General features: G+C 49.9%; 6 protein-coding genes across 6 annotated transcripts in view; 2 read left to right on the plus strand and 4 right to left on the minus strand.

The window, feature by feature from the left end:
* Nucleotides 1-1,645: 1,645 nt before the first annotated feature.
* Nucleotides 1,646-3,533, minus strand: ASPGLDRAFT_29839 (uncharacterized protein; the record flags this gene model as incomplete). Its single annotated transcript, XM_022543891.1, has 3 exons — nucleotides 1,646-1,747; nucleotides 1,824-2,035; nucleotides 2,126-3,533. 3 exons carry the CDS (start codon nucleotides 3,531-3,533, stop codon nucleotides 1,646-1,648), a joined length of 1,722 nt encoding a protein of 573 aa, XP_022396081.1.
* A 413-nt stretch (nucleotides 3,534-3,946) lies between these two features.
* On the minus strand, nucleotides 3,947-5,556 carry ASPGLDRAFT_1047524 (uncharacterized protein). Its single transcript, XM_022539476.1, has 3 exons — nucleotides 4,488-5,556; nucleotides 4,082-4,433; nucleotides 3,947-4,024 (listed from the first exon to the last, which is right to left on the minus strand). The coding sequence occupies exons 1-2, from the start codon at nucleotides 5,207-5,209 to the stop codon at nucleotides 4,238-4,240; spliced, it is 918 nt and encodes a 305-aa protein (XP_022396082.1). The 5' UTR covers nucleotides 5,210-5,556; the 3' UTR covers nucleotides 3,947-4,024; nucleotides 4,082-4,237.
* A 137-nt stretch (nucleotides 5,557-5,693) lies between these two features.
* Nucleotides 5,694-7,063, plus strand: ASPGLDRAFT_70113 (uncharacterized protein; the record flags this gene model as incomplete). Its single annotated transcript, XM_022549443.1, has 2 exons — nucleotides 5,694-6,800; nucleotides 6,872-7,063. 2 exons carry the CDS (start codon nucleotides 5,694-5,696, stop codon nucleotides 7,061-7,063), a joined length of 1,299 nt encoding a protein of 432 aa, XP_022396083.1.
* Nucleotides 7,064-7,264: 201 nt separating this feature from the next.
* Nucleotides 7,265-8,289, minus strand: ASPGLDRAFT_52649 (EI24 domain-containing protein). The gene is made up of 3 exons (XM_022547806.1): nucleotides 8,151-8,289; nucleotides 7,501-8,093; nucleotides 7,265-7,441 (listed from the first exon to the last, which is right to left on the minus strand). The coding sequence occupies exons 1-3, from the start codon at nucleotides 8,250-8,252 to the stop codon at nucleotides 7,324-7,326; spliced, it is 813 nt and encodes a 270-aa protein (XP_022396084.1). The 5' UTR covers nucleotides 8,253-8,289; the 3' UTR covers nucleotides 7,265-7,323.
* A 181-nt stretch (nucleotides 8,290-8,470) lies between these two features.
* ASPGLDRAFT_52650 (PA and RING finger domain protein) lies at nucleotides 8,471-11,590 on the minus strand. The gene is made up of 2 exons (XM_022547807.1): nucleotides 9,096-11,590; nucleotides 8,471-9,040 (listed from the first exon to the last, which is right to left on the minus strand). Exons 1-2 carry the CDS (start codon nucleotides 11,261-11,263, stop codon nucleotides 8,707-8,709), a joined length of 2,502 nt encoding a protein of 833 aa, XP_022396085.1. The 5' UTR covers nucleotides 11,264-11,590; the 3' UTR covers nucleotides 8,471-8,706.
* Nucleotides 11,591-12,334: 744 nt separating this feature from the next.
* Nucleotides 12,335-12,904, plus strand: part of dprA (putative cell surface protein) — a 1,982-nt gene continuing 1,412 nt past the window's right edge. The window contains exons 1-3 of the mRNA XM_022539477.1: nucleotides 12,335-12,611; nucleotides 12,671-12,748; nucleotides 12,799-12,904. Of these exons, the coding sequence (XP_022396086.1) occupies nucleotides 12,509-12,611; nucleotides 12,671-12,748; nucleotides 12,799-12,904 (287 nt within the window). The 5' untranslated portion in view covers nucleotides 12,335-12,508. The remainder of the gene's footprint in view (nucleotides 12,612-12,670; nucleotides 12,749-12,798) is intronic.

A 12,904-nucleotide genomic window follows, 5' to 3' on the forward strand; every position in this document is an offset into this window, starting at 1 on the left:
CTAATACATATGACAGGTCTCAAGGACGGTACTTGTGTTATTATGTAAACGCAGTTTCATCCACATATCAACCCGGTGGTCTGACAAGTTCTGCAAAACGAAAATAACGACAATGACCTGGTAATCGCAATGCCTTCCTCCGCGTCAACTGGTTCCGTTCCGCTCGAGACCTCATGAGCCGCTTTGAGGGAATCCGTCTGTTTTGGACTTGATCTTGATTTTTATATTTGGCGTTACCTAAACCATGTTCAATTTAAATCCTTTTGTACAATTTAGACCATGATATCCTCTTTCAAACTAAAAGTGACATGCTTGCAAATTCCGCAAATGTGTTGGCCACGGAGCGGATGGCAGCAACGGGCATAAAAAATGACCGTTATTGCATGTTCCGACGCTGACTACATATAATCAGGAGCACTCACCCCGTTCATCGAGTGGTGACAGGACTCCAGCTCATAATTGTAGGAAACGCATCCTCCCCGACTTCTTCACAAGGTCAGCGTCTATAGCCATGCTGTAGTAGTTCGAGCGCTTCTAACAGCAATAGCAACAAACGAATATCGACCACAAGATCCTAAAAGTTGTTGTGTCTCTAGGCGTGATATCTTCTGGATTGCTGCCATGGCGGACTCGCGCTGGGCCGAAAACCCCCTATAAAGAGGAAAGATGGAATACTAGCCGTATTCAACGACACAACTTCTTCCACACAGACGAACCGATTGCGTTGTGCGTGGTGGGTTATCTAGGAAACACATCGCCTGTAAAAGAGCCGTGCGTCGGTTGTGTCGTCAACGGAATAGCGCTCGTTGTACGTTCCGTAACGACCGGGACCGTTTGCGAAAAGGTATGGCTGTCAGTTTACTAACCCTTACAGTAACCCCTGCAGGCAAAACAACAATGTCCTTGACCCTACCGTCGCCGGCGACATCTTTATCTCGCTACTTAGGTAAAGCATCTTGATGCTAGGATTCTGGCACCGAGACATTTTAGTCAAAGTTCCACAACCATCACACAATAAACGGTACATTGAGTACAGACTTTGTCTTCGAATTGGGGCAAAGATTTGCCGACTTGAAATCGGTCATGTCAGTCCAATTTAAACATTACAGAGCCTTGGGCCTAAAGGAAGACTGCGTGTTTTCCCGAACACTGGATTGAGACCACGGAGCTTCAAGGCATTTGATCAACCTTGCTCCAGAAGCATCACGGTCCGTTAACCAGTCACAACTAGCGGTCGCACCAAGCATCCAACTGAGACCCCAAAGGGACACAGTCAGATAACAGTTGACATAACAGCAGAAATGCACCAGCTGTGCTTACCAGAAAACTTTTCGATTACGGGTGTATCCTGGCTTTTACAGATCCGCGCAGTAGCAGAATGGAGTACCATTTAACCCAAACTGTCGTCAGATGAGATGCATGGGCAAGAGATAGGCAATTGAGGATCGAGGCACATGGAATAAAGTATTTTCTTTGCCCAAGTGGGAAGGCCAAGCCATATCCTGCTGCCCGTCAATAACCCCTTGGTTTGAATGGTTGCTCTTTGCTCATGGTCCACTATGCAGGCCATGGATTTGTCGAGCATAACAAACGGATGCATGAATCTGGCAGGTGAGGTAATCCAAAGAAGTTATCTTGGCCAAACTCACCCGAACAAGTTACAACTTGCTGCGTTTTCAAAGACGATGCCTTTAAGCGCCGATTTAGTTTTGGCTTCCTGGTACAGCGTTTTACTGACGCGATACATCTGCTACATGAAGTGCATCATGAAGTTATTCTAGTTGTCAGGCTACAGAAAGGACCCACAAAGAGCGAGCCTGTACCGTCACATCCAAGGTCGCTGGCAAGCTTGTACAGCTTAAAAGCAACAATAAAAGTTCTGCTGAGTTCTTATCAACTGCTACACTGCTTAATTCACGCTTCTTGAAAAGGATGTGGGAAATTGCTAGACGTGGAGGACTAGGGTCAATGACCACCCTTGATGGTTGGAGGATAACGATTGGTTTGCTCGGGAGAAACAGATGTACAGAGTAGACTACCAATAAACCAGAAATAAATAAAGAATAAACCAAGAAGAAAGAAGTAAAAGAGTCAGTTCAATCGGTACGGAGGGCAAAGAACTCACGAAGAATCGACTTGGCAGCTTCCTCGGCTCTATTCTCCCACCTTCTGATAAACTCATGCCGCATGGCTCTGTCATTGCCAAAGACAAGATGAAGCTGACCGTTCACGACGGGACATTCCCATTCAACACACTGAGAAATCGTGCGCGAGAGAACCGTGTGCGAGACCTCGTCGACTTGCGCATTCAAACCCGCATCATTTTCGTCGTCCTCTTGGTGTGATTTTACTTCGTTCTCTCTGTCAGGTTCCTCATCAGCAGATTCACTAGTATATCCAACAATGGAGGTGTTTTGGGTCTCACTGCTGTCTTGTTGATCGTGGAAAGTCTCTAGAACGAACTGGTAGTTTTGAGATGGGGTTGCAGAATCGACAACGGGTATTTGCTGGTCTTCAATATTTGCCTGTTCAAACCGGTGAATAGTAGGCTTTTTGTTGTACTCACTAGCATGTGACTCCGGGCCGAAGGCGCTGCAGATGTCCCTCTTGTATCCAGCGACTAGCGTCGGGGAACTCGGAAGTTCATTCTCATCTGCCCCAACTGGCATATTAGGGGTTGCTCGAATCTCTGACTCAAGCGTAGGCATCGGAGTGTCGACGGTTGCGCCGGTTTGTCCTGTTGGTTCAGATGGCGCGGGAGTGCCCACCGCAGATTCACCATTTCCCTTACCTTCGATGGTGTTGTCATTGACATCTGGTCCTTCGGTCGATTCTAGAACTTGGGCTTCCTCACCGGCTGCGGGTGGTAGGGAAGAGGCGAAAATAGCTGGGATGATGATACCGTTGCTACCAAAGACAAATCGATGTTCCCGTGCCTCCTCAGTGGTAACTTCTTCTCGATCTGGACTTTTCGCAGCATTATAGAAATCAACCGCGGCTGGCGTTTTTGTCTGCCTTCCTCGATGGGGCTTGGCGGTAAGACGTTCAAACACAACCCGATTAAGGGCTCGGACCGCGCTTTCAAACGAAAGCCCAGTGTTCACAAGACGACAAATTCCACGCGCGATATTGAGGTTCGTGGCGTAGCACCACAGTTTAGCCGTGTTTGACTCTCCCCATACACGAATGATAGCTTGCTGTGCAGCAGTCATCTTATTTTCATAATCAAGTGCACGTTGAGGTGCATTGCTGGGGACCTCCACGGGAGCTTCTGGTCGTTTGGGGTAGACGGATGGCTCGCGAGACTGCGATTCCTGGGCACGATCGCGGGCGCGAGCAGTCTCAGCATCGTTGCGTTTACTGCTGGACAAGAGGTCGTTCAGGATCTGGAGGTATCTGTCATAGCGTTGTTCGACTGGGAGGCTGTTGATGTACAGGAGGGAGGCATTCAAGTTGTGGACGTTGGCGTCATCGAAGAGGAGCGGACGACCGGTTGAAGGGCCTGGGGCTGAGGAGTTTGGCTGGTCAGACATGGTGGCTATGAAGGCCGTTGGATTTCACTCGATGAATTGTTTCGAAATGTCTCAAGCGTCGGTTTCTCTTTGATGAGCAGAAAATGATTTTGATAAAAGGGCGTCAGTGAGAAGAGGGGATAAGGTAGAAAGGAGAAGGGAAGGTTGGGAAGAAGAAATATATATAATCTCCTCGGAAGCGAGATTATGTTCAAAAGATAGTGGCGAAAGAAGGAGCAGCCCTAATATTTTTGAGTAAGTGAATTTTTAGGAAGTACCCCAGCTCGAGAGCTACTTCCTTGTTGGTTGAACCTTCCTAGTCCAGCTACAGCAGGCGCAAACTACTCAGACACGGTTCATATGCTAGGAATTGATATAATCAACACGTCTACGTTGAACCCTTGTCGAAGTAAGGGATTAGACTTGATCGTGGATGGCCAAAGAATGACTGTAGTTTAAAAACTGCTTGGAAACAATACAATGCTGTACTCGTACACTGATTTTAACGCCTCCTGGTAATATATCTTAAAGCATGTCCATATTATCTCTACTTCCGGTAAACAACTCACGTAACATCGACCTTGACACTTCCCGTGCTCTTTCCTCCCAAGCGCTGATAAAGGAATTCCGCATGGCTATATCGTTCCCAAAGACAAGTCGAAGCTGGCAACGTATAACCACACCTCTCCAGTCCACGCTCTGAGCGACCATCCGCGAAAGAATATTCATATGCATTTCCAAATCTTGAGCATCTTCGTCGTAATCTTGACTGAAATCCCCTCTGATCGCTCCGTGAGCCCCGCCGTCGGTGGAGTACTCCTGCACATAGCTTTCTCCAGAACATTCACTCTTAATACCGTGGCTGTACAGTTCTTGGTTGTGGGGAGTTTCCGGAGTGGGCTGGGGGTTCCTAGATTGTATCTTGAATTAGAAGCGGGCATTTTGAGGCTTTCAAGATTAATTTGCTTGACATACCCAATAAAGTATGGAGTTGGCCCGAAAGTACTGCTAAAGCGTCGTTTGTGACCGGCGATTGGTGTCAATGCGTTCATCCCTCCATCGTGGACTTCAGATTTAACACGCGTCTCAGGAGTGGTCACTTGGGTTCCAAGCTCCTTGGAGAGGACTGGGAGGGCTCGCTCGGTCGATTCAACTGGAGTAGCCGTCACAGTTCCATCCGTTCCATCATTTTTGACATTAGAAAGTGGCAGGGTAAAAAGGAAACCATTACTATCAAAAACATATCCCTGTTGCTGCGCTTCCTCAGCAGTAACCTCCTGCCTCTCAGAGTCCTTGGCAACAGCAACAAAATCAGCCTTCGACAACGCCATCGTAAGACGAGATCCAGGGTGTGGCTTAACCAGTCGATCAAGAACGACCCGGTTTAGTGCCTGAATAGCTTTCTCAAACGAGATCCCCGTGTTTGCGGCAGTGCGCATTTCTCGAGCCATACTATAACTAGTCACATAGGGCCACAATTTGGACGCATTTAGCTCGCCCCATCTGCGGGAAATGGTTTTCTTTGCGACGGTCATGTCGTGTTCGCGCCTACCTGGTGCTCCTTTACTGCTGGAGCCGTCCCGCTGAGCTGGGGATTCGGTTGAAGAGACGGATACTTCGCGAGCTTCTGATGCTTTGACGTTATCCCAGATGCGAGAAATTTCGGCCTTGAGGCGCTCGTTGCCAAGGCGCTCCATATTCGCTGCGGCTTTCAACTAAAGTGTGCTCAATAGAGAAAACAGAAAAGGAAAAATGAGATAAAAACGTTCACTCCATTGTGTGTCACTCCATGATCATCGATGGAGCAATTAATAGGGAGCAGCGAGTGAGGTGAGGTCGCGACAACAAAGAAAACCAACCAACCAACGCGTTGTTGTCCTCCTGCTCAGACTACCATATCAGGAAACCCAGTGAATGCTCTACTATAAAGTCATGTGATTCACTATTCCCCCCTTCCCCCTCTCACAATGCAAATATAACCGCTGCACTGCCCAATCCCATCTCTGTGCTTATGGAAAACAAGACCGAAACTCCTTCCAGCCTCTCCGCTTCGTCCGTTTAATCATGGGAGCTTCCCCGCACATCCCGTGACACGATGTATATATATACCCACTGAATCGCTGCCCGTGCTGACAGCGACAAACATTCTACCATAGTTCTATCCTCTAATTGAGTGACAAGATGACCGAAATCGACCCCAGACAAGGCGTTGATCCGCTCCAGACGCCAAAACCGCTGAAGCGGCCCCTCCCCGACGCCGCGCAGATCCCTCTACGGACATTCCAGTTACCAGATTTTCCTCCTGAAGCGGCGCATCTGAAAGAACTGACTTTGACGTCTGATATCAAACCCTCGGAGTACTCAGATCTCCTCGCGACGACTGTGTCTTCAGATGCGATCTCGAAATCCATCCCCAAGGGAATCGAATCGCTTACCCTAGAGCTCTTCTCCCTGGGCTACCCAGCCTCATTCCTAACAAACCTAGCCCAGTCCCTCCCAAGCCTCAAAGCACTAACACTATACTCCCACCTCATTGATGGCATCAGCGATGCCTCACGCAAAGATGCAGGGGAATTTATCTTCAACGCCCTAGTAGGCAAAGGAGATAACGGCGGCGGACTACGAGAGCTCCATCTCCTCGACACTTTCTGCAGAAAAGGCTTTTATGCTGGTGTTGGTGAGACGCTGGAGGATTTGTATCTGGATGGCGATGCGGCTTCGGCGATGCTTCTGCTTGAAGTATCGTATACGTATCGTGGACACTCGGATCCGGACTTTTTATCGCGTGTTCATGGTGATGAGATTCCGTTGATGTTGGTGCCGTCGTTGATTGCTGTGTCACTGAGGTTGTCGCCGCCGCCGCCGGATCAGGCCGCGAGTGGGTTCTCTAATGGGCTTCCGCATGATCCCTCAGACGTGGACGCGGATGGAAACCCTATCCCTGGGCAGAAACCGCAGGGAATTGCCCCCTTCCCCTCGACGCATCCAGGGACAGCACTGCTTGTCGAGAAACTTACACCTATTCTGGAAACCCCTGAGGGCGAAACCGAGGACCCACCGATCCCAGGCCCGCAAGCTCTAAAGATGCTCGACTCTACTCTCTACAGTCTGACGTTGGATGAACTTTCTAGAATTCTCGGCCACCAAACACAGCTGGCTGTGTTGAATGCCAGCGTCATTGTAGGGACAGACGAGCACGCCAAAAAGTCTATCCTGAACACAATACGATCTGCTAGTCCGGCTTTGGAAACAGTGGAGCTCGTAGGCGTTCCGGAAGATTTTACTGAGGTCAGTTCCCTTTCCTATTATCAGCTCTTTCCTACTGTCAGCTTTTGACACATCATGCTGACGACGACCAGGAATCCTCCCTCTCTGCATTCCATAAAATATTCCCTACGGCGTCTGACATGGCATATTTATCCGAGAACTTGCCGCAGTTGGACAGCTTTAGCATGAGCATCCTCTGTGCGCCCAAGTTCAGAGCTGTGAGCTGGAATAAACAGCCAGACGGGGAGTGGGTTGGTGGTTTTGTTGCAGATGACCAGGTATAGATGTGGATTATTGAGTACACAGCAAATTTTGATTTCGGGAAGTTTAATTAGCGCCCTCTCTTATTTACCTAGTTTAAGTCAATGTATAGCCCTAACCTTATGAACTCGTAAAGGTAGGCCGGTTGAACTCTATTATATTCCTCCGCAGTAAATTAGAAGAACAAGCACAGTCAAATCGTCCACATGAATCGTTAATCATACCACATAGCTCATACACCCCACCTCAGCCCGACAATAGCCCCCTCCCCCCAGAAAGAAAATCACCGAATCGCCTTCTCAATATCCGCCGCCCACAACGCCGCACCCACAGTATTCGTAAACGAGCACGCAATCGAAGCAAAGGGTATCATCTCCAGCACGAAAGCCGCCATACCAAGTCTACACCCGTTAGCACTAACCCTTATATATACTCCACCAGAAAGGAAAAGAAAACTCACCCCGTATAAGCCCCTCGATGCCTGTCCACCCACTCCCTAACCTTCCTCGCATCCCATCCCTTCAACCGAAAATACCTCTCATGCAGCTCTGGCCCCATCTTCTTCCCATGCACAAACACATACAGCACCGTCCCGACAACCGGAATGAAATTCAACGGCAGATACGCACACGCTTTAATCAGACTCGCCATGGTAATTTTCTCGCGCTCTTTTTTCTCAACGTGTTCGGGATCAATCACATCGCCCAGACGAGAGACTGCGTCGCCGGTTGCGTGGAGGTGGCGGCCGTTGGCGACTATTTTCTCGTAACCCTCGCTCACCAGTGTTCCGTCGAAGGTGTCCATTAGTGCGTCCTTGAGGATGAATGCTCGCGCGAGGTAGTTTGTGATCGTGGAGGATTCGGTTAGAACCAGGAAGGCGGTTGTGATGGGTGCGAGCAGGGGTCCGCTGGTGATGCTCATTATGGCGACTTGCGGGATGTAGGTGAAGAAGAACATGGCGGAGGTTACTCCCAGGCCGAGGGTTGCGGTTGGGTAGGCTTTGGAGAGGGGAGGGCGCCAGAGGGGCTTTGTGTTGGAGAGGTGGAAGATTCCCTGTATCATTTTCTATGAGTGACTGCGTTCTGCGGTGGGGAGGCGGGTTGTTGGTACCTTGAGGGGGTAGATGTAGGCTCCTGAGCGGGCTACATCGCCTGCAGACGTAAAGAGACTCACAGTCTCGTCGACGAGGACGGATTTGATGGTGTCCATCATGGGCGGGATGTGGTCAGGCCCTGGCCCAGGATCTCTTGGGAGCACGAAAAGAGACTCGAATCGGCACAGGTTGAGATAAGCTCGGTGTGGAGCCACGTCATTCCGGGCCACACTGCATATCAATGCCCGATTTGTAGTCTCGATACAAATACATACCCATGGGTATTACCACACGGTAATCCGTTTTCCATTTACACGAACTACGAAATACTCTTGACTGCACGATGGAGACCTTAGCATTTTTGTGGACAAATTCGCGGTATTTCCAGCCGCGCTTCATAATTGTCTTGGGACTTCGCCCATACTCCGGATATACCATCTAACGCCGCACACAAAATATCAAACCAAACGCTAATGTAGTACGTTACAAAAAGAAAAAGTGAAAGGAAAGGAGGAATTAAAGAAAAGGAAAAAGGGAGGAGTAACGAAAGTGGTGCAATGAGTGAAATAATTTTTATCGGTTTCGGTCAGGTCGAGCCCGGTGCCAGGCTGGATCACCATTGAGGGCGGACAAGCTTAGAGATGCAAAGTTCCGCCATCCCGAGGCTGGAGCAGACGAGTGTTCTCGCAGAAGACCTGTCTCGTTGCCCACACGACGCTCAGTGTCGGACATCTCATCTTCGCTGGCATTCGAGATGACCACTGGGGCGGACGCAGACTGTGCCTCTGCATGGTCAGCATCGTCAAGTTCATGAGACTCGTCGCTGGCATTAGACTGAGACATCGACCGGACAACATCGCCTTTACAAATTGGACAGGTCCGCCGACGTGTTGTGAGCCATGGTGTGCTAAAAAGGTTGTTAGTAAAGTTCATAGACAAGTTATACTCAACAGGCGACTTACATGCACTCAGCATGGAATTCATGCCCGCAAGGAAGACTCATTACTCTGCTTTGTCCATCTATATACTCTTCAAGACAAACAACGCATTCCACCTGCCGTCCCGTGTACTTACGCCGCCATAGACGGGAAGGACTCGAACGTGGCTTTTCCGGTCCAGACCGCGGCCTAGGAGGTGGACTTTCAGAACGGAGTTCGGGCGACAGTAGCGGAGCGGCCGCTGAATCGATATTGCGACTCGATGGCCGAGGTGAGCTTGAGACAGAGGGCGGCGTTGAGATTGTGTGGTACGTTCTAACGGGAAGACGATCCACGATGGACTTGGGGGCTCGCCAACGTCGCCGTCGAATGCGGGATCGAATCAACAGCAGCGCGTAAACGACCGATAGAGTAAGCAACGGACTGACAACTAGAACAAGGAGGGTATCGAAAAACGGGCTTGTCGACATGCTCGTTGGCGTTAAAGTGACCCACAGACCCTCGTGGTCTTCTGAATTCGCACCGTGGGAATCCCTGCTGCGAGAAAAGAGATCATGTCGGTTGAGAGATGAATCCGAGTCGCCCTCACTGGCACCTGTCTGGCCAAAATGGCGCGAAAACCATCCCTTGGTGGGTGCCCCTGACCCAGGTTTAGCATCCGCTGCATCGCTCCGATAGCCGGATCTTTCAGCACTCCAGTCCTTGCTATGACCATTTTTCTCGGAACTAAAGTACTCTCCACTTCCAGGAGTCGCACGGCCACCGTTAAGACCAGTGGAAGTAGTTGCTGATGCCTTGGTTCTTGTCGTCTCTTTCCCGGCGGCCGTGCTTGGATCAAGGAGATGCCTTGCAGGCGCTTGGTCTGGATCACGCCAGTCATGGACTCCAATTACAAACCCATCACCATCAGCGTAGTTTGAAGAGCCCCAATCCTTCGATTTGGTCCGCTCATTTCCACCGTAGTCATCAGATGGATCCAGCTGGTCCCAAGAATCCATCACAACCCAGTCAATGTTTCCACTGCTAGGTGGACGCCGACTGTCCTCGGTTGAATGACCCTTGCTACTGCCCAGGCCAACCAAAGATAGAATGCCGTGGAAAAGCCCGGATTTGGGCTTCTGTGAAACAGTAGATGGCGCAGCCGCAGAGGGGCCAATCGACGATGGAGTCGGATAGGAAGATGGGGTCGTCATGGAATCTGCAACTTGCGTACTCGAAGTGCTGTGGGTGGAGGGCCTGGTGCGGGAAGCCTTCGATTCCTTTGCCCGGTTGGCTTGGTTCGCGTACTGCGGAGGAATGAGGGAGGACAAAAGGTGGGCAGTCGTATGAGAAGTGAACAGGGCAGGAATGGTCACATTGGATGTGTCACCACGCGCATACATTGTAACCAGGCTGCCACCCCTGGTATCATCTCCAACAATCACAGCAACACCTCCCCGTCGTTGAGCCCACTTTACCTTTTCCAAGAAACCGCAACCACCCCTGCTCAGCAAGACAACTTTTCCTGCGATTTCCGCACTTTCCTGCAAGGACTGGACATCTGCATGTGTTGTGGATCGAGATGATTCCATGGACCTTTCGGTACCAACATCCACCATGCTGGACTCGCGAAGAGGGTGGTGAAGGTGGTCGTCTGTTCCATCGTTCGTTGGCGGGGGGGAAACGTCGTCATCTCCAGTCTCCTGCGAGTCGTACTCTTGTTTGGAATCTGACAGCCGGCGGTTTTGGGGAAGACTGGCGCCACTTCCGGGACCCGAGCCTGAGTTTCCGTACGGTTTCTCTCCGCTCAAAGTGGGCTTGCCATGCTTGTATTGGCTTTCACCCTCTCCCCATCCAGGAATATCGGAGCATCCTAGTTCCCCCTCCACCCCGGCTACTAAGCCTCCCTGCCCGAACCCACTGCCAACCCACAGTTGGCCACTGAGACTCACCTTCGGGAGCGAAGGGCCAAACGCTGCAGGTCTGGCCAGGAAGAAGGTCGAGTTGTCATCGGTAAGACTGATGATAGCGGACGGAGGAAAAAGCGAAGAGGGGAGATTGAACGAGAAGAAAGCGTGCAACCCCGACGATCGACCAGCGAGCGCACTAGGGTTGGTCACACGAGGCGAAGAAAAAAGAGCGGAAATGAACGTATAAAATATGGGCAAGAAGATGAGACAGAAAAGGAGAAATATCAAGCGAGGCGGTCGCATATTTGCCCAGATACCCAAGGTCCCTGTACCACACGCGCACACGAAACAGTTAAGGCAGGATACGATGAAGAAGATGGTATTATAGCCGGCGCGTTATTCAGCGTGTTATATCTTCTCTTTTTTAAGACCAATCAAACGGTCGTTGGAGAGCAAGATAATGGGAGAGTCATGGAGGTTGTTAACTGCGCAGGGCAGAGCGCGGGCAAGGGCGGGCAGTTCGGAAAGGAGAAAAATCGAAGAACAGAAACAGAAAATGGAAAGAGCGAAGGTAATCCAAAAAAAGACACGGCCAATAATATCCAGCGATGAGGAGAGAAGCAGAAGAGCTGACAGGAGAGGAGTGAGAAAAAAGGGAAGAAGAAAAAAGATGGAGAAATGGAGGAGAGGAATGGAGGCGGGCAAATGACTCTGCCTAGCTGCTGTATGTAATGGCTGTATTGTCCTGTAACGCTCATGTGATCTAGTACTAATTCATACTAGTATGGCTGCACTCTGGATATTGCTAGTCTTTCCTATATAGAATTGTATATCTCTAGTATATAGAGTAGCATTATCTAACGAGCACCATACTAAACTCATTGCACTCTAACCATACCTCCCCAGACAAAGCCGTGAAGAAGTAATACAATTACCGCCCGTCTCCCCGTAGATCATGCCATCATCGGGTCCACTGCCGTTATTGAGCCGTTTAGCCACAACGGCATATAACTATCGGAGTACTCTGTAAAAGCGCGATTTGATATGGTAAGCACGAAAAGATGAAAACGAGGTATGATAAGGAGACTGAGTGTAACGAGATTGAGTTAAAATGCATTGATGACGCCTCGAGTCTATCCCGAGCGGGGCCGGATGGCAGTGCACTTAGTGTGGCTCGCTGTGGCTAGTGTAGTTGCCTGAGGAAAGTATATATCTTGGCGCGATTATCTGGAACGATGACGTTGATTCGACACCATGCCCACTCTCTACAACCATACACACCCAAGCATTATGCCATCCCAACGTCAGTCGAGTGCTGCGTTCCCTTAGATCTTGTTACATCCCCCGCATATGGCGTCATGAAAGTCATCGAACCGGGATCGATTCTGGAGGGTTGCGCGTTGAGATGAACATGGGGAATACGAGGTTGGGTTATATAAACCCAATTGGTACTCGGAATTCAATGCAGACTATCAGATTATTTCAATCAACAAAGCTTTTATCATTGAAAGACCATATCTCTTCTATTGTTTACTTTCGATATTTATCATGGACAACATCGTGCACAAGGTCAAGGATGCCGTCACTGGTCACGGCTCTTCCAAGGGAAGCAGTGGCCAGTACGACTCGGCTAAACAGGGCTCCAACGATGGTGAGGATTTCATCCGAATTCCCTTTTGGGTTAGTGCCTGATCTGCTGACACTGCATAGCGTACCACAGTGGATCTTCCAACAACAACGCTAGCTCCTACGACTCCTCCAACCTTGGTAACAAGGGCCATGACCTGAGTATGTGATTTCTTCAACATTTCACAATGTGTCAGAGCTGACTATAACAGAGAACCAAGGCGGAAACTACGGAAAAGACGCTAGCAGCTACGGCAAAGACACTGGTAGCTACGGAAAGGACACTGGTAGCTACGGAAAGGACACTGGTAGCTACGG

This window comes from Aspergillus glaucus (assembly GCF_001890805.1).
Source record: "Aspergillus glaucus CBS 516.65 unplaced genomic scaffold ASPGLscaffold_31, whole genome shotgun sequence".
Taxonomy (NCBI): Eukaryota; Fungi; Ascomycota; class Eurotiomycetes; order Eurotiales; family Aspergillaceae; genus Aspergillus; species Aspergillus glaucus.

Coding starts and splice junctions, on each gene's coding strand:
- ASPGLDRAFT_1047524 (XM_022539476.1), bottom strand. CDS start 5,209: ATGGAGCGCCTTGGCAACGAGCGCCTCAAGGCCGAAATTTCTCGCATC. Junction 4,434..4,487: donor CCAACTCCATACTTTATTGG/GTATGTCAAGCA, acceptor TTCTAATTCAAG/ATACAATCTAGGAACCCCCA.
- ASPGLDRAFT_52649 (XM_022547806.1), bottom strand. CDS start 8,252: ATGATGGACACCATCAAATCCGTCCTCGTCGACGAGACTGTGAGTCTC. Junction 8,094..8,150: donor CCTACATCTACCCCCTCAAG/GTACCAACAACC, acceptor AAAATGATACAG/GGAATCTTCCACCTCTCCAA. Junction 7,442..7,500: donor CATCGAGGGGCTTATACGGG/GTGAGTTTTCTT, acceptor TAACGGGTGTAG/ACTTGGTATGGCGGCTTTCG.
- ASPGLDRAFT_52650 (XM_022547807.1), bottom strand. CDS start 11,263: ATGCGACCGCCTCGCTTGATATTTCTCCTTTTCTGTCTCATCTTCTTG. Junction 9,041..9,095: donor GAATTCCATGCTGAGTGCAT/GTAAGTCGCCTG, acceptor CAACCTTTTTAG/CACACCATGGCTCACAACAC.